General features: G+C 47.9%; 1 protein-coding gene across 3 annotated transcripts in view; it reads right to left on the bottom strand.

Moving 5' to 3' along the window:
- Positions 1-19,393, bottom strand: part of LOC138350969 (poly [ADP-ribose] polymerase tankyrase-1-like) — a 413,045-nt gene that overhangs the window by 211,245 nt on the left and 182,407 nt on the right. For all 3 annotated transcript variants that reach the window (XM_069302435.1, XM_069302445.1, XM_069302441.1), the window contains one exon: positions 1,529-1,837. In XM_069302435.1, the coding sequence (XP_069158536.1) occupies positions 1,529-1,837 (309 nt within the window). The remainder of the gene's footprint in view (positions 1-1,528; positions 1,838-19,393) is intronic.

Below are 19,393 nucleotides of genomic sequence, written 5' to 3'. Positions count from 1 at the left end.
ATACACCGAGATGTATACCACACTTCCCTGTGTATATACACCGAGATGTATACCACACTTCCCTGTGTATATACACTGAGATGTATACCCCACTTCCCTGTGTATATACACCGAGATGTATACCCCACTTCCTAGTGTATATACACTGAGATGTATACCCCACTTCCCTGAGAATATACACCGAGATGTATACCACACTTCCCTGTGTATATACACTGAGATGTATACCACACTTCCCTGTGTATATACACCGAGATGTATACCCCACTTCCTAGTGTATATACACTGAGATGTATACCCCACTTCCCTGAGAATATACACCGAGATGTATACCACACTTCCCTGTGTATATACACTGAGATGTATACCCCACTTCCTGGTGTATATACACTGAGATGTATACCCCACTTCCCTGTGTATATACACCGAGATGTATACCCCACTTCCCTGTGTATATACACCGAGATGTATACCCCACTTCCCTGTGTATATACACTGAGATGTATACCCAACTTCCCTGTGTATATACACTGAAATGTATACCCCACTTCCCTGTGTATATATACACTGAGATGTATACCCCACTTCCCTGTATATATACACTGAGATGTATACCCCACTTCCCGGTGTATATACACCGAGATGTATACCCAACTTCCTGGTGTATATACACCGGGATGTATACCCAACTTCCCGGTGTATATACACCGAGATGTATACCCAACTTCCCGGTGTATATACACCGGGATGTATACCCAACTTCCCGGTGTATATACACTGAGATGTATACCCCACTTCCCTGTGTATTTACACCGGGATGTATACCCAACTTCCTGGTGTATACACACTGAGATGTATACCCAACTTCCTGGTGTATATACACTGAGAGTTTACTATAGTTATGACTATGTTTTGGGCTGAAGTATAAAACTATGGACGTGGCTTTAATTATAATAATAATACACAGAGAAGGCATGGGAACTATGAGGAAGAAGCGCCAAGCCATTACGACTATATAAATAAAAATAAAGAGAGTAATCACACTAACATGACTGCATCAGTGAGAAAATCCGTAGGAGCCGTGATGCACAGCACATAGGTTCGAATCCTCATCACGGCTCCTGTGGATTTTCTCAGTAATAATGATACTTAAAAATTGTCATTTAAACTTCTAATGTTGGAAATAAACATTTAATTCACCTGGGCTGTCGGAGACTTGAACCGCGGACCCCACGTATGTGAGGCCGAAGCTCTACCGACTGGGCTATCGAGTAGTAATAATAAGGAAAGAGTCCATAGGCAACTTCTGCTACCATGCTGGAGTTTTCGCCTTCCCCTGACTACTATTGAAGCTCTGAGGAGTTAGTGATCCTCGCTCGCCCACGTCATATAAATTGACGCCCGCGTCAGTTTACATGACGCGGGCGTCATCACCAAGCCTAAGTCGTGCAGGTGTGACAGTCACCAGTCGTGGTGAATACTGACAACGGTTAAGACATCTGTTTACCAACATTAACACATAACTAACCTTGGACCCGTGGTAACTGTGGAGAGTGTTGATGACCTGGAGATGACCTGCCCGCAGTGCCAGGTCAGCAGGGGTCTCCCCAGCCCAGGTCAGGACGTGTGGGTACACCCGGCACACCTCCAGGAGGACCATCACCACCGGGGCAAGGCCGAGCTCCGCCGCCCAGTGGAGGGGAGTCCTGCCAGTGTGGTCCTGCTGGTGGCCGTCATGCATCAGGGGGATGCTGCCCGCAAGAGGTCCAGTATTTCCCTCCCTGATCCAGTGTAGCAATACTGCATACTCTGCTTCACACTGTATCCAACACTGTCGCTGTAACAGTCAGTATTATTTTTGTTGTAACTACAATGTCCAAACATGATTAACATTTCCACGAGGATAATAACAATAAACCGTCTGTTTAACTGTGATAATAAAAATTGGATGATATGTGATCATTAATCATTGATATAGGAACCTGTGTGAAATATTAATTTGAACTTTACAAGGCAATACTCATGTCTTGGCTGGATCACGTGATACGAACTCCAGAGGTGAGTGGCCGCCAGAGTTAAGAACAGTGGCCGCCAGAGTTAAGAACAGTGGCCGCCAGAGTTAAGAACAGTGGCCGTCAGAGTTAAGAACAGTGGCCGTCAGAGTTAAGAACAGTGGCCGTCAGAGTTAAGAACAATGGCCGTCAGAGTTAAGAACAGTGGCCGTCAGAGTTAAGAACAGTGGCCGCCAGAGTTAAGAACAGTGGCCGTCAGAGTTAAGAACAGTGGCCGTCAGAGTTAAGAACAGTGGCCGCCAGAGTTAAGAACAGTGGCCGCCAGAGTTAAGAACAGTGGCCGTCAGAGTTAAGAACAGTGGCCGTCAGAGTTAAGAACAGTGGCCGTCAGAGTTAAGAACAGTGGCCGTCAGAGTTAAGAACAGTGGCCGCCAGAGTTAAGAACAGTGGCCGCCAGAGTTAAGAACAGTGGCCGTCAGAGTTAAGAACAGTGGCCGTCAGAGTTAAGAACAGTGGCCGCCAGAGTTAAGAACAGTGGCCGCCAGAGTTAAGAACAGTGGCCGCCAGAGTTAAGAACAGTGGCCGTCAAAGTTAAGAACAGTGGCCGCCAGAGTTAAGAACAGTGGCCGCCAGAGTTAAGAACAGTGGCCGTCAGAGTTAAGAACAGTGGCCGCCAGAGTTAAGAACAGTGGCCGTCAGAGTTAAGAACAGTGGCCGTCAGAGTTAAGAACAGTGGCCGTCAGAGTTAAGAACAGTGGCCGCCAGAGTTAAGAACAGCGGGCGACAGAGTTAAGAACAGTGGCCGTCAGAGTTAAGAACAGTGGCCGCCAGAGTTAAGAACAGTGGCCGCCAGAGTTAAGAACAGTGGCCGTCAAAGTTAAGAACAGTGGCCGTAAGAGTTAAGAACAGTGGCCGCCAGAGTTAAGAACAGTGGCCGCCAGAGTTAAGAACAGTGGCCGTCAGAGTTAAGAACAGTGACCGCTAGAGTTAAGAACAGTGGCCGTCAGAGTTAAGAACAGTGACCGCCAGAGTTAAGAACAGCGGCCATCAGAGTTAAGAACAGTGGCCGCCAGAGTTAAGAACAGTGGCCGCTAGAGTTAAGAACAGTGGCGCCAGAGTTAAGAACAGTGACCACCAGAGTTAAGAACAGTGGCCGTCAGAGTTAAGAACAGTGACCGCCAGAGTAAAGAACAGTGACCGCCAGAGTTAAGAACAGTGGCAGCCAGAGTTAAGAACAGTTACCGACAGAGTTAAGAACAGCGGCCGTCAGAGTTAAGAACAGTGACCGCCTGAGTTAAGAACGGTTGCCGTCAGAGTTAAGAACAGTGACCGCCTGAGTTAAGAACAGTAGCCGCCACAGTTAAGAACAGTGGCCGCCAGAGTTAAGAACAGTGGCCGCAACACTTAAGAACAGCGGCCGCCAGAGTTAAGAACAGCGGCCGCCAGAGTTAAGAACACCGGCCGCCAGAGTTAAGAACAGCGGCCGCCAGAGTTAAGAACAGTGCCTGCCAGAGCTAAGAACAGCGGGTGCCAGACTTAAGAACAGTGGCTGCCAAAGTTAAGAACAGTGGCCGCTAGAGTTAAGAACAGCAGCCGCCAGAGTTAAGAAGAGCGGCCGCCAGACTTAAGAACAGCGGCCGCCAGAGTTAAGAACATCGGACGGCAGAGTTAAGAACAGTGGCCGCAGAGTTAAGAACAGCGGCCGCCAGAGTTAAGAACAGCGGCAGCCAGAGTTAAGAACAACGGCAGCCAGAGATAAAAACAGTGGCCAACAGAGTTAAGAACAGTGGCCGCCAGAGTTAAGATCAGCGGCAGCCAGAGTTAAGAACAGCGGCCGCCAGAGTTAATAACAGCGGCCGACAGAGTTAAGAACAGTGGCCACCAGAGTTAAGACAAGCGGCCGACAGAGTTAAGAACAGTGGCCGCCAGAGTTAAGACCAGCGGCCGTTAGAGTTAAGAACAGCGGCTACAAGAGTTAAGAACAGAGGACACTAGAGTTAAGAACAGCGGAAGCCAGATATAAGAACAGCGGCTGACAGAGTTATGAACAGCGGCAGCCAGAGTTAAGAACAGCGGCCGCCAGAGTTAAGAACAGCGGCCGACAGAGTTAAGAACAGTGGCCACCAGAGTTAAGACAAGCGGCCGACAGAGTTAAGAACAGTGGCCGCCAGAGTTAAGACCAGCGGCCGTTAGAGTTAAGAACAGCGGCTACAAGAGTTAAGAACAGTGGACGCCAGAGTTAAGATCAGCTGCCGTCAGAGTTAAGAACAGTGGCCACCAGAGTAAAGAACAGTGACCACCAGAGTTAAGAACAGTAGCCACCAGAGTCAAGAACAGTGGCCGCCATAGTTAAGAACAGCGGCCGCCAGAGTTAAGAACAGATACCGCCAGAGTTAAGAACAGCGGCCGTCAAAGTTAAGAACAGTGGCCACCAGAGTTAAGAACAGTGACCACCAGAGTTAAGAACAGTAGCCACCAGATTTAAGAACAGTGGCCGCCATATTTAGGAACAGCGGCCGCCAGAGTTAAGAACAGTGGCCACCAGAGTTAAGAACAATGCCACAAGAGTTAAGAATAGAGTACACTAGAGTTAAGAACAGCGGACGACAGAGTTAAGAAAAGCGGCCGCCAGAGTTAAGACCATTTGCTGCCAGAGATAAGAACATCGGCCGCCGGAGTTAAGAACATTGGCCACCAGAGTTAAGAACAGTGGACGCCAGAGTTAAGAACAGTGGCCGCCAGAGGTAAGAACAGTGGCAACCAGAGTTAAGAACAGTGGCCGCCAGAGGTAAGAACAGTGGCCGCAATAGTTAAGAACAGTGGCAACCAGAGTTAAGAACAGTGGACGCCAGAGTTAAGAACAGTGGCCGCCAGAGGTAAGAACAGTGGCAACCAGAGTTAAGAACGGTAGCCGCACGAGTTAAGAACAGTGGCCGCCAGAGTAAAGAACATCGGTTGTCAGAGATAAGAACAGTGGCCGCCAGAGTTAAGAACAGCGGGCGACAGAGTTAAGAAAAGTGGCCGTCAGAGTAAAGAACTGTGGCCGTCAGAGTTAAGAACAGTGGCCGCCAGAGTTAAGAACAGTGGCGCCAGAGTTAAGAACAGTGACCACCAGAGTTAAGAACAGTGGCCGCCAGAGTTAAGAACAGTGGCCGTCAGAGTTAAGAACAGTGGCCGTCAGAGTTAAGAACAGTGACCGCCAGAGTTAAGAACAGTGGCCGCTAGAGTTAAGAACAGTGGCCGTCAGAGTTAAGAACAGTGGCCGTCAGAGTTAAGAACAGTGGCCGTCAGAGTTAAGAACAGTGGCCGCCAGAGTTAAGAACAGCGGGCGACAGAGTTAAGAACATTGGCCGCCAGAGTTAAGAACAGTGGCCGTCAGAGTTAAGAACAGTGGCCGTCAGAGTTAAGAACAGTGGCCGTCAGAGTTAAGAACAGTGGCCGCCAGAGTTAAGAACAGTGGCCGCCAGAGTTAAGAACATTGGCCGCCAGAGTTAAGAACAGTGGCCGTCAGAGTTAAGAACAGTGGCCGTCAGAGTTAAGAACAGTGGCCGTCAGAGTTAAGAACAGTGGCCGCCAGAGTTAAGAACAGCGGGCGACAGAGTTAAGAAAAGTGGCCGTCAGAGTAAAGAACTGTGGCCGTCAGAGTTAAGAACAGTGGCCGCCAGAGTTAAGAACAGTGACCGTCAGAGTTAAGAACAGTGGCCGTAAGAGTTAAGAACAGTGGCCGCCAGAGTTAAGAACAGTGGCCGCCAGAGTTAAGAACAGTGGCCGTCAGAGTTAAGAACAGTGGCCGTCAGAGTTAAGAACAGTGACCGCCAGAGTTAAGAACAGTGGCCGCTAGAGTTAAGAACAGTGGCCGTCAGAGTTAAGAACAGTGACCGCCAGAGTTAAGAACAGCGGCCGTCATAGTTAAGAACAGTGGCCGCCAGAGTTAAGAACAGTGGCGCCAGAGTTAAGAACAGTGACCACCAGAGTTAAGAACAGTGGCCGTCAGAGTTAAGAACAGTGACCGCCAGAGTAAAGAACAGTGACCGCCAGAGTTAAGAACAGTGGCAGCCAGAGTTAAGAACAGTTACCGACAGAGTTAAGAACAGCGGCCGTCAGAGTTAAGAACAGCGGCCGTCAGAGTTAAGAACAGTGACCGCCTGAGTTAAGAACGGTTGCCGTCAGAGTTAAGAACAGTGACCGCCTGAGTTAAGAACAGTAGCCGCCACAGTTAAGAACAGTGGCCGCCAGAGTTAAGAACAGTGGCCGCAAAACTTAAGAACAGCGGCCGCCAGAGTTAAGAACAGCGGCCGCCAGAGTTAAGAACAGCGGCCGCCAGAGTTAAGAACACCGGCCGCCAGAGTTAAGAACAGCGGCCGCCAGAGTTAAGAACAGTGCCTGCCAGAGCTAAGAACAGCGGGTGCCAGAGTTAAGAACAGTGGCCGCCAGAGTTAAGAACAGCAGCCGCCAGAGTTAAGAACAGCGGCCGCCAGACTTAAGAACAGCGGCCGCCAGAGTTAAGAACATCGGACGCCAGAGTTAAGAACAGTGGCCGCAGAGTTAAGAACAGCGGCCGCCAGAGTTAAGAACAGCGGCAGCCAGAGTTAAGAACAACGGCAGCCAGAGATAGAAACAGTGGCCAACAGAGTTAAGAACAGTGGCCGCCAGAGTTAAGATCAGCGGCAGCCAGAGTTAAGAACAGCGGCCGCCAGAGTTAAGAACAGCGGCCGACAGAGTTAAGAACAGTGGCCACCAGAGTTAAGACAAGCGGGCGACAGAGTTAAGAACAGTGGCCGCCAGAGTTAAGACCAGCGGCCGTTAGAGTTAAGAACAGCGGCTACAAGAGTTAAGAACAGAGGACACTAGAGTTAAGAACAGCGGAAGCCAGATATAAGAACAGCGGCCGACAGAGTTAAGAACAGCGGCAGCCAGAGTTAAGAACAGCGGCCGCCAGAGTTAAGAACAGCGGCCGACAGAGTTAAGAACAGTGGCCACCAGAGTTAAGACAAGCGGCCGACAGAGTTAAGAACAGTGGCCGCCAGAGTTAAGACCAGCGGCCGTTAGAGTTAAGAACAGCGGCTACAAGAGTTAAGAACAGTGGACGCCAGAGTTAAGATCAGCTGCCGTCAGAGTTAAGAACAGTGGCCACCAGAGTTAAGAACAGTGACCACCAGAGTTAAGAACAGTAGCCACCAGAGTTAAGAGCAGTGGCCGCCATAGTTAAGAACAGCGGCCGCCAGAGTTAAGAACAGATACCGCCAGAGTTAAGAACAGCGGCCGTCAAAGTTAAGAACAGTGGCCACGAGAGCTAAGAACAGTGACCACCAGAGTTAAGAACAGTAGCCACCAGATTTAAGAACAGTGGCCGCCATAGTTAGGAACAGCGGCCGCCAGAGTTAAGAACAGTGGCCACCAGAGTTAAGAACAATGGCCACAAGAGTTAAGAATAGAGTACACTAGAGTTAAGAACAGCGGACGACAGAGTTAAGAAAAGCGGCCGCCAGAGTTAAGACCATTTGCTGCCAGAGATAAGAACATCGGCCGCCGGAGTTAAGAACATTGGCCACCAGAGTTAAGAACAGTGGACGCCAGAGTTAAGAACAGTGGCCGCCAGAGGTAAGAACAGTGGCAACCAGAGTTAAGAACAGTGGCCGCCAGAGGTAAGAACAGTGGCCGCAATAGTTAAGAACAGTGGATGCAATAGTTAAGAACGGTAGCCGCACGAGTTAAGAACAGTGGCTCCAGAGTAAAGAACATCGGCCGCCAAAGTTAAGAACAGTGTCCAATAGAGTTAAGAGCAGTAGCCGCCAGAGTTAAGAACAGTGGCTGCAATAGTTAAGAACAGTTGCCGCAGGAGTTAAGAACAGTGGCCGCCAGAGTTAAGAACAGTGGCCGCCAGAGTTAAGAACAGTGGCCGCCAGAGTTAAGAACAGTGGCCGCCAGAGTTAAGAACAGTGGCCTCCAGAGTTGAGAACAGTGGCCGCCAGAGTGAAGAACATTTGCCGCCAGAGTTAAGAACAGTGGCCGCCAGAGTTAAAAACAGTGGCCTCCAGAGTTAAGAACAGTGGCCTCCAGATTTGAGAACAGTGGCCGCCAGAGTGAAGAATAGTTGCCGACAGAGTTAAGAACAGTGGCCATCACAGTTAAGAACAATTGCTGCCAGAGATAAGAACAGTGGCCGCCAAAGATAAAAACAGTGGCCGCAATAGTTCGGAACAGAAGGTTAACACTTCTCTGGATTTTCCTCTTGGAATTACGGGCGTTTTGCTTAACCGCTTGTCGGATCACGACGTAAATTTACGGACCGTGTTTTATATTGGGTATTTACTACTCGGTCGACTTGGGGTTTGTATGAATATGTTTGCCATTAAATTGTTGTTTTCTCTAACAGGCACAGAGCCTATTTGAGAAAACGGCAGTGTATTGTAACTTAGAGGAGAGACTATTGAGTTGGTGACACAACGAGGGTAATCGCCCACTCCACACACTCATGTGTTGGCCGCGATCATGATTCTACATTTATATGCATATGTCTGTGTAGAGAATTTTATTCCGAACACTATACAAACAAAAAAAACGGTGTGAATCAAGTATAAACTTGAAAAAACATGAGCAAAGTAAAAACTTTTTACGCTCACGGGTACAAACACGCGTAAGATTCGCGTAAGATTTTATTCGCCGCAAACTTATTTTACGCTCTGTTGGCCAATTCTACCCATGTTCTTATAGAACTTTCTATTGCGAACACATTGCTATAAAAATGAAATACGTAGCTCGAGAAATAATGTCAGGACAGTGAAATAAGTATAAACTTTCAAAGCGCTGCATCACAACAGTGTCGTCGCTGCTGAAATCACGGCGAACGCTTCGCCCAGTTCCCACACTCGTGCAGAACATAATTAGACATTGATAGGCATATGTCTGGGTGGGGAATTTTATTGCGAGTTCAGTGATATCAAAATAGGCGCTGTAGGATGACTGTGAGGCTTCCAACAAACGAAAGAGTATGAACATTTACATCCTGTTTGGGTGTCACGGCGAGTCATCTTCGTGTTTATTTACTTAGTGGTGGGATAGCAAATGCTTTGGTGACATTTTATGCATATGATCTTGTAGAGAATTTTATTGCCAACGCATTGATACCAAAATGAAAAACGTAGCTCGTGAATTGATGTTAGGAGCAGGAAAAGATTATACACTTTTTTGTGTTTACGCTTGAGCGCGCAGAACGCCGCGCGCACAAGGTGCTTTTTTTTTCACAAGTGCCGCACGCACTAAAGTGTTAAGAACAGTAGCCACCAGAGAAAAGAACATTGTCGGTCAGAGTTAAGAATAGTGGCCGCCAGGGGTTAAGAACAGTGGCCGCCAAAGTTAAGAACAGTGGCCGTCAGAGTTAAGAACAGAACCGCCAAGATTAAGAACAGTTGCCAGCAGAGTAAAGAACAGTAGCTGTCAGAGCTAAGAACAGTGGCTGCCATATTTAAGAACAGGGGCCGTCAGAGTGAGGAACAGTGGCCGTCAGAGTGAGGAACAGTGGCCGCCACAGTTAAGAAAAGTGGCCACCAAAGGTAAGAACAGTGGCTGCCAGAGTTAAGAACAGTGGCCTTAAGAGTTGAGAACAGTGCCCGCCAGAGTTAAGAACAGTGGCCGCCATAGTTATGAACGGTGTCCGACAGAGTTATAAACAGTGTCCACTAGAGTTAAAAACAGTGGCTTCCTGAGTTAAGAACAGTGGCCGCTAGAGTGGAGAACATTGGACACCAGGGTCAAGAACGCTTTCCCCAAGAATTAAGAACAGTTGCTGCCAGAGTTAAGAACAGTGACCATCAGAGTTAAGAACAGTGGCCGCAATAGTTAAGGACAATAGGTTAAGAACAGTTGGCTCCAGAGTAAATATTATCGGCTGTCAGAGTTAAGAACAGAGGCGGTCAGAGTAAAGAACAGTGGCCGCCAGAGTTAAGAACAGTTGCCGCCAGAGTTAAGGACAGTTGCCGTCAGAGCCTAGAACAGTGCCCATCAGAATATAGAACAGTGACTGCCAGAGATAAGAACAGTGGTCGCCAGAGTTAAGAACAGTGGCCGCAATAGTTAAGAACCGAGGGTTAAGAACAGGTACCACCAGAGAAAAGAACATCGGTTGTCAGAGATAAGAACAATGGTCACGAGAGTAAAGAACACTGGCGGTCAGAGTTAAGAACAGTTTCCGCCAGAGTTAAAATAGTGGCCGCATTAGTTAAAAACAGTGGCCGCCAGAGTTAAGAACATTGGCCACCAGAGTTAAGAACAGTGGCCGCCAGAGTTGAGAACAGTGGCCGCCAGAGTTAAGAACAGTGGCCGCCAGAGTTAAGAACATTGGCCACCAGAGTTAAGAACATTGGCCACCAGAGTTAAGAACAGTGGCCACCAGAGTTAAGAACATTGGCCACCAGAGTTAAGAACAGTGGCCGCCAGAGTTGAGAACAGTGGCCACCAGAGTTAAGAACAGTGGCCGCCAGAGTTGAGAACAGTGGCCGCCAGAGTTGAGAACAGTGGCCACCAGAGTTGAGAACAGTGGCCGCCAGAGTTGAGAACAGTGGCCGCCAGAGTTGAGAACAGTGGCCGCCAGAGTTAAGAACAGTGGCCGCCAGAGTTGAGAACAGTGGCCGCCAGAGTTAAGAACAGTGGCCACCAGAGTTAAGAACAGTGGCCGCCAGAGTTAAGAACAGTGGCCGCCAGAGTTAAGAACATTGGCCACCAGAGTTAAGAACAGTGGCCGCCAGAGTTAAGAACAGAGGCCGCAATAGTTAAGAACAGTGGACGCAATAGTTAAGAACAGTGGCCGCAATAGTTAAGAACAGTGGCCGCAATAGTTAAGATCCGAGGGTTAAGAACAGGTACCACCAGAGAAAAGAACATCGGTTGTCAGAGATAAGAACAATGGTCACGAGAGTAAAGAACATTGGCGGTCAGAGTTTAGAACAGTTTCCGCCAGAGTTAAAATAGTGGCCGCATCAGTTAAAAACAGTGGCCGCCAGAGTTAAGAACATTGGCCACCAGAGTTAAGAACAGTGGCCGCCAGAGTTGAGAACAGTGGCCGCCAGAGTTAAGAACAGTGGCCGCAATGGTTAAGAACAGTGGCCGCAATAGTTAAGAACCGAGGGTTAAGAACAGGTACCACCAGAGAAAAGAACATCGGTTGTCAGAGATAAGAACAATGGTCACGAGAGTAAAGAACACTGGCGGTCAGAGTTAAGAACAGTTTCCGCCAGAGTTAAAATAGTGGCCGCATTAGTTAAAAACAGTGGCCGCCAGAGTTAAGAACATTGGCCACCAGAGTTAAGAACAGTGGCCGCCAGAGTTGAGAACAGTGGCCGCCAGAGTTAAGAACAGTGGCCGCCAGAGTTAAGAACATTGGCCACCAGAGTTAAGAACATTGGCCACCAGAGTTAAGAACAGTGGCCACCAGAGTTAAGAACATTGGCCACCAGAGTTAAGAACAGTGGCCGCCAGAGTTGAGAACAGTGGCCACCAGAGTTAAGAACAGTGGCCGCCAGAGTTGAGAACAGTGGCCGCCAGAGTTGAGAACAGTGGCCACCAGAGTTGAGAACAGTGGCCGCCAGAGTTGAGAACAGTGGCCGCCAGAGTTGAGAACAGTGGCCGCCAGAGTTAAGAACAGTGGCCGCCAGAGTTGAGAACAGTGGCCGCCAGAGTTAAGAACAGTGGCCACCAGAGTTAAGAACAGTGGCCGCCAGAGTTAAGAACAGTGGCCGCCAGAGTTAAGAACATTGGCCACCAGAGTTAAGAACAGTGGCCGCCAGAGTTAAGAACAGAGGCCGCAATAGTTAAGAACAGTGGACGCAATAGTTAAGAACAGTGGCCGCAATAGTTAAGAACAGTGGCCGCAATAGTTAAGATCCGAGGGTTAAGAACAGGTACCACCAGAGAAAAGAACATCGGTTGTCAGAGATAAGAACAATGGTCACGAGAGTAAAGAACATTGGCGGTCAGAGTTTAGAACAGTTTCCGCCAGAGTTAAAATAGTGGCCGCATCAGTTAAAAACAGTGGCCGCCAGAGTTAAGAACATTGGCCACCAGAGTTAAGAACAGTGGCCGCCAGAGTTGAGAACAGTGGCCGCCAGAGTTAAGAACAGTGGCCGCAATGGTTAAGAACAGTGGCCGCAATAGTTAAGAACCGAGGGTTAAGAACAGGTACCACCAGAGAAAAGAACATCGGTTGTCAGAGATAAGAACAATGGTCACGAGAGTAAAGAACATTGGAGGTCAGAGTTAAGAACAGTTTCCGCCAGAGTTAAAAGAGTGGCCGCATTAGTTAAAAACATGTGGCCGCCAGAGTTAAGAACATTGGCCACCAGAGTTAAGAACAGTGGCCGCCAGAGTTGAGAACAGTGGCCGCCAGAGTTAAGAACAGTGGCCCCAATAGTTACGAACAGAGGTCGCCAAAGTTAAGAACCGTGGCCGCCAGAGTTAAGAACAGTGGTTGCCAGATTAAAGAACAGAGGCCGCACGAGTTAAGAACAGTGTCCGCCAGAGTTAAGAACAGTGACCGCCTGAGTTAAGAACATTAACCGGCAAAGTTAAGAACAGTGGTCACAATAGTTAAGAACAGTGTCTGCCAAAGTTAAGAACAATGGCCGCCAGAGTTAAGAACAGTGGTCGCCAGAGTAAAGAACAGAGGCCGCACGAGTTAAGAACAGTGGCCGCAATAGTTAAGAACAGTGGCCGCCAGAGTTAAGAACAGTGGCCGCCAGAGTTAAGAACAGTGGCCGCCAGAGTAAATAACAGTTGCCACCAGAGTAAATAACAATTGCTGTCAGAGTTAAGAACAGTGGTCACAATAGTTAAGAACAGTGTCCGCCAGAGTTAAGAACAGTGGCCGCCAGAGTTATGAACGGTGTCCACCAGAGTTAAGAACAGAGTCCGCTAGAGTTAAGAGCCGCGGCCGCCAGAGTTAAGAACAGTGGCTGCCAGAGTTAAGAGCAGTGGCCGCCAGAGTAAAGAACTATCGCCACCATAGTTAAAAACAGTGGCAGCCAAAGTTAGGATCAGTGGCCTCCATAAATTCAGAACAGTGGCCGCCAGAGTTAAGAACAGTGGCAACCAATGTGAAGAACAGTGGCCGCTAGAGTGAAGAACATTGGCCACCAGGACAAAAACAGTTTCCGCCAGAATTAAGAACAGTTGCCACCAGAGCCAAGAACAGTGGCCAACAGCATTTAGAACAGTGACAGCCAGAGATAAGAACAGTGCTCGCCAGAGCTAAGAAAGTGGCCGCAATAGTTAAGAACAGAGGGTTAAGAACAGTTGCCACCAGAGAAAAGAACATCGGCTGTCAGAGAAAAGAACAGTGGTCACCCGAGTAAAAAACATTGGCGGTCAGAGTTAAGAACAGTTTACGCCAGAGTTAAAAAAGTGGCCGAATTAGTTAAGAACAGTGGCCGCTAGATTTAAGAACAGTGGCCGCCAAAGTTAAGAATAATTGCCGCCAGAGTTAAGAACAATTACCGCTAGAAGAGTGGCCGCCAGAGTTAAGAACAGTGGCCGCCAAAGTTAAGAACAGTGGCCACCATTGTTAAGAACAGAACCGCCAAGGTTAAGAACAGTTGCCAGCAGAGTAAAGAACAGTGGCTGTCAGAGTTAAGAACAGTGGTTGCCATATTTAAGAACAGTGGCCCGTCAGAGAGAGGAACAGTGGCCGCCACAGTTAAGAACAGTGGCCACCAAGGGTAAGAACAGTGGCTGCAATAGTTAAGAATAATGGCCGCATGAGTTAAGAACAGTGCCGCTAGAGTTAACAAGAGTGGCCATCAGAGTTAAGAACAGTGGCCGCCAGAATTAAGAACAGTGGCCGCAATAGTTAAGAACAGTGACCACCAGAGTAAATAACAGTTGCCAAAAGAGTAAAGAACAATTGTTGTCAGAGTTAAGAACAGTGGCCGCCGGAGTTAAGAACAGTGGCCGCCAGAGTTAAGAACAGTGGCCCCAATAGTTACGAACAGAGGTCGCCAAAGTTAAGAACCGTGGCCGCCAGAGTTAAGAACAGTGGTCGCCAGAGTAAAGAACAGAGGCCGCACGAGTTAAGAACAGTGGCTGTCAGAGTTAAGAACAGAGGCTGACAGAGTTAAGAACAGTGACCGTCAGAGTGAAGAATATTTACTGCCAGAGTTAAGAACAGTGGCCACCAGAGTTAAGAACAGTGGCCGCCAGAGTTAAGAACTGTGGCCGCCAGAGTAAAGAACAGAGGGCCCAGAGTTAAGAACAGTGGCCGCTGAAGTTAAGAAATGTGGACGCCAAAGTTAAGAACAGTGGCTACCAGAGTTAAGAACATTGGCCGCCAGAGTTAAGAACAGTGGCCGCACGAGTTAAGAAGAGTGGCAACCAGAGTTAAGAACAGTGGTCGCCAGAGTAAAGAACAGAGGCCTCACGAGTTAAGAACAGTGGCCGCCAGAGTTAAGAACAGTGGGGGCCAGAGTTAAGAACGGTGGCCGCCAAAGTTAAGAACAGTGGCCGCCAAAATTAAGAACAGTGACCGCCAGAGTTAAGAACAGTGGCCGAAATAATTAAGAACAGTGGCCGCAATAGTTAAGAACAGTGGCTGAGAAGTGTTAAGAACTGTGGCCGCCAGAGAGAAAAATATTGGCTACCAGAGTTAAGAACAGTGGCCGCCAGAGTTAAGAACAGTGGCCACCAGAGTAAATTACAGTTGCCACCAGAGTAAAGAACAATTGCTGTCAGAGTTAATAACAGTGGATGCCAGAGTTAAGAACAGTGGCGGCCAGAGAGAAAAATATTGGCTACCAGAGTTAAGAACAGTGGCCACCAGAGTTAAGAACAGTGGCCGCCAGAGTTATGAACAGCGACCGCGAGAGTGTAGAACATTGGCTGCCAAAGTTAAAAACAGTGGCCACTAGAGTTAAGAACAATGGCCGCAAGAGGGAAGAACAGTGGTCGCCAGAGTTAAGAACAGTTGCCATCAGAGTTAAAAACAGTGGCCGCCAGAGTTAAGAACAATGGCCGCAATAGTTAAGAACAGTTACCGCCAGAGGTAAGAACAGTGGCCCCAATAGTTACGAACTGAGGTCGCCAAAATTAAGAACAGTGGCCGCCAGAGTAAAGAACAGAGGCCCTAGAGTTAAGAACAGTGGCCGCTAAAGTTAAGAACAGTGGCCGCCAGAGTTAAGAACAGTGGCCGCCAGAGCTAAGAAAAGTGGACGCCAAAGTTTAGAACAGTGGCCACCAGAGTTAAGAACAGTGGTCGCACGAGTTAAGAAGAGTGGCTGTCAGAGTTAAGAACATTAGCCACCAGAGTAAAGAACAGTTGCCACCGGAGTAAAGAACAGTGGTTGTCAAATTTAAGAACAGTGGCTGCCAGAGTTAAGAACAGTGGCCACCAGAGTGAAGAACATTGGCTGCCAGAGTTAAAAAATAGTGGCCATCAGAGTTAAGAACAGTGGCTGCCAAAGTTAAGAACAACGGCCGACAGAGTGAAGAACAGTGGCCCCAATAGTTAAGAACAGTGGCCGCCAGAGTTAAGAACAGTGGCCCCAATAGTTATGAACAGAGGTCGTCAAAGTTAAGAACCGTGGCTGCCAGAGTTAAGAACAGTGGTCGCCAGAGTAAAGAACAGAGGCCGCACGAGTTAAGATCAGAGGTCACCAGAGTCAAGAATAGTGGCCGCCAGAGTTATGAACAGTGGTCGCCAGAGTAAAGAACAGAGGACTCACGAGTTAAGAATAGTTACTGCCATTGTTAAGAACAGTGGCCGACATAGTTAAAAACAGTGGCCACTAGAGTTATGAACAGTGGACACCACATTCAAGAACAGTTGCCGCGAGAGTAAAGATGAGTGGCCGCCAGAGTTAAGAACATTGATCTCCAGATTTAAGAACAGATGCCACCAGAGCTAAGAACAGTGGCCGCCAGAGTTAAGAACAGTTGCCGCCAGAGTTAAGAAAAGTGGCCGCCAAAGTTAAGAACAGTGGCCACCAGAGTTAAGAACAGAGGCCGTCAGAGTTAAGAACAGAACCGCCAAGGTTAGGAACAGTTGCAAGCAGAGTAAAGAACAGTGGCTGTCAGAGTTAAGAACAGTGGCTGCCATATTTAAGAACAGTGGCCGCCAGAGTGAAGAACAGTGGCCGCCAGAGTTAAGAAAAGTTACCACCAGAGGTAAGAACAGTGGCTGCAATAATTAAGAACAGAAGGTTACGAACAGGGGCCACCAGAGTTTAGAACAGATTCCACCAGAGTAAAGAACAGTGGCGGACAGAGTTAAGAACATTGGCCGCCAGAGTTAAGAACAGCGGCCGTCAGAGTTAAGAACAGTGGTCACCAGAGTAAAGAACAGTGGCGGACAGAGTTAAGAACATTGGCCGCCAGAGTTAAGAACAGCGGCCGTCAGAGTTAAGAACAGTGGTCGCCAGGGTTAAGAACAGTGGCCGCAATAGTTTCAGAACAGTGACCGCCAGAGTTAAGAACAGTGGCCGCCAGAGTTAAGAACAGTGGCCGCCAAAGTTAAGAACAGTGGCCGCTAAAGTTAAGAACAGTGGCCGCCAGAGTTAAGATTAGTGGCCGCCAGAGTTAAGAACAGTGGCCACCAGAGTTAAGAATAGTTACTGCAATAGTTAAGAACTATGGCCGCCATAGTTAAGAACAGTGGACACCAGATTCAAGAGCAGGGTCCTCGAGAGTTAAGAAAAGTGGCCGCCAGAGTTAAGAACATTGATCATCATATTTAAGAACAGTTGCCACCAGAGTTAAGAACAGTGGTCGCCAAAATTAAGAACAGTTGCCCCAGAGTTAAGAACAGTGGCCGTCAGAGTTAAAAACAGTGGCTCCCAAAGTTAAGAACAGTGACCACCAGAGTTAAGAACAGTGGCCGTCAGATTTAAGAACAGAACCGCCAAGGTTAAGAACAGTTGCCAGCAGAGTAAAGAACAGTGGTTTTCAGAGTTAAGAACTATGGCTGCTATATTTTAGAACAGTGGCCGCCAGAGTTAAGAACAGTGGCCACCAGAGGTAAGAACAATGGCTGTAGTAGTTAAGAACGGAAGGTTAAGAACAGTGGCGACCAGAGGTAAGAACGTCTATATCCCAGGCGTATTCTGGCCACTATAACATCACATTGCCGGGTTCTTGTTCTATTAGTCCCATATGTGAATGTCTCCTCACGATATCTATCATAATATTTAATGCTACAACTTTCCGGTCTTTGTGAATTTGTTAGGTCGGTGAGATCTTCATTAGATATTTGTTTAAGTATTCTCTTTGTCACTGCTAATGAAACACCCATATCAATTTCTACCACTGGTTTTCTACAGGCTGTCTTTGCAAGCATATCAACAGTGTCATGCCTTGAGATGCCAACATGTGATGGTATCCATAGGAATTTAATTTCAAATCTCTTTTCTTTAGCAGCTAAAACATTCATTCGAATATCACTGACTATTTTATGGGTGTCAGTACTATGTGCGTTCAATGCCAGGAGTGCACTCTGCGACTTACAGTATATAAGTCCACTGCCTTTGTCTTTTAAAAATTCAGTGGCAAGGTATATGCCTGCAAGTTCGGTTTGAGTTGTACTTGCCCAGTCATTGACGCGCTTCATTGCTGTATGTACGAGAGTAGATTGTTCAAATATATTACATGCACATCCGGTACATCGTCCACCTTCTTCTACAGAGCCGTCGGTATAGCACTGATACACATCGTTACCCATACTCTGAGTATTTTCAGTGATGCTTTTCAGTGTTAACTGTTTTGATAATGTAGAGTGCACACTATCTTTCTTGGGCGCATTTACAAAAACAACTGATAGATCCCAGTTATCCCATGGAGTAATTGGTTGATTAATCATGAATTGAGTTGGGTACATATTTATATTTTGATGGAGTTGGCTACCTTGTAGAACCAAAATACATAATCAGATTTCGTTCTTCTTCTATAGACCTCAGGTGAGTGCAGCATATTAGAAAGTTTAGCTTGAAACTTAATAACAGTGGCCGCCAAAATTAGGAATAGTGGCCGCAAGAGTTAAGAACAGTGGCCGCAATAGTTAGGAAGAGTGGCCGCCAAAGTTAAGAACAGTGGCCACCAGAGTTAAGAACAGTGGCCGCCAAAGTTAAAACAGTGGCCGCCAGAGTTAAGAACAGTGGCCGCCAGAGTTAAGGACAGTGGCCACCAGAGTTAAGAACAGTAGCCACCAGAGTAAAGAATAGTTGCCACCAGAGTAAAGAACAGTGGCTGTCAGAGTTAAGAACAGTGGCTTCTAGAGTTAAGAAAAGTGGCCACCAGTGTTAAGAACATTTCCTGCCAGAGTTAAGAACAGTGGCCATCAGAGTTAAGAACAGTGGCCTCCAGAGTTAAGAACAGTGTCCGCAATAGTTAAGAACAGTGGCCGCAAGAGTTAAGAACAGTGGCCCCAATAGTTACGAACAGAGGTCGCCAAATTTAAGAACCGTGGCCGCCAGAGTTAAGAACAGTGGCCGCCAGAGTTAAGAACAGTGGTCGCCAGAGTAAAGAACAGAGGCCGCACGAGTTAAGAACAGTGGCCGCCAGAGTTAAGAACAGTGGCCGCCAGAGTTAAGAACGGGGGCCACCAAAGTTAAGAACAGTGGCCGCCAAAGTTAAGAACAGTGGCTGCCAGAGTTAAGAACAGTGCCCGCCAGAGTTAAGAACCGTGGCTGCCAGAGTTAAAGAACAACGGCCGGCAGAGGTAAGAACAGTGGCCGCCAGCGTTAAGAACAGTGACGACCAGAGTAAAGAACAGTTGCCACCAAAGTAAAGAACAATGGCTGTCAGAGTTAAGAACAGTGGCCGCAAGAATTAAGAACAGTGGCCACCAGAGTTAAGAACAGCGGCCGCCAGAGCTAAGAACAGTGGCCACCAGAGTTAAGAACAGTGACCAACAGGGTCAAGAACAGTTGCCGCCAGAGTTAAGAACAGTTGCCGCCAGAGTTAAGAACAGTGGCCATCAGAGTTAAGAACCGTGGCGCCAGAGTTAAGAACAGTGGCCGCAATAGTTAAGGACAAAAGGTTAAGAACAGTTAGCTCCAGAGTAAAGAATATCGGCTGTCAGAGTTAAGAACAGAGGCGGTCAGAGTAAAGAACAGTGGCCTCCAGAGTTAAGAACAGTGGCCGCAATAGTTAAGAGCAGTGGCCTCCAGAGTTAAGTACAGTGGGGTCTAGAGTTGAGAACAGTGGCCGACAGAGTTAAGAACAGTGGCCGCCAGAGTTAAGAACAGTGGCCGCCAGAGTTAAGAACAGTGGCCGCCAGTGTGAAGAACAGTGGCCGCCAGAATTAAGAAGAGTGGGCCGTCAGTGTTAAGAACAGTAGCGGCACAAGTTAAGAACAGTGGCCGCCAGAGTTAAGAACAGTGGCGGCCATAGTTAAGAACTGTGGC

Source organism: Procambarus clarkii, chromosome 5 (assembly GCF_040958095.1).
Source record: "Procambarus clarkii isolate CNS0578487 chromosome 5, FALCON_Pclarkii_2.0, whole genome shotgun sequence".
Classification (NCBI taxonomy): Eukaryota; Metazoa; Arthropoda; class Malacostraca; order Decapoda; family Cambaridae; genus Procambarus; species Procambarus clarkii.
This window is presented reverse-complemented; position numbering and strand designations above follow the sequence as displayed.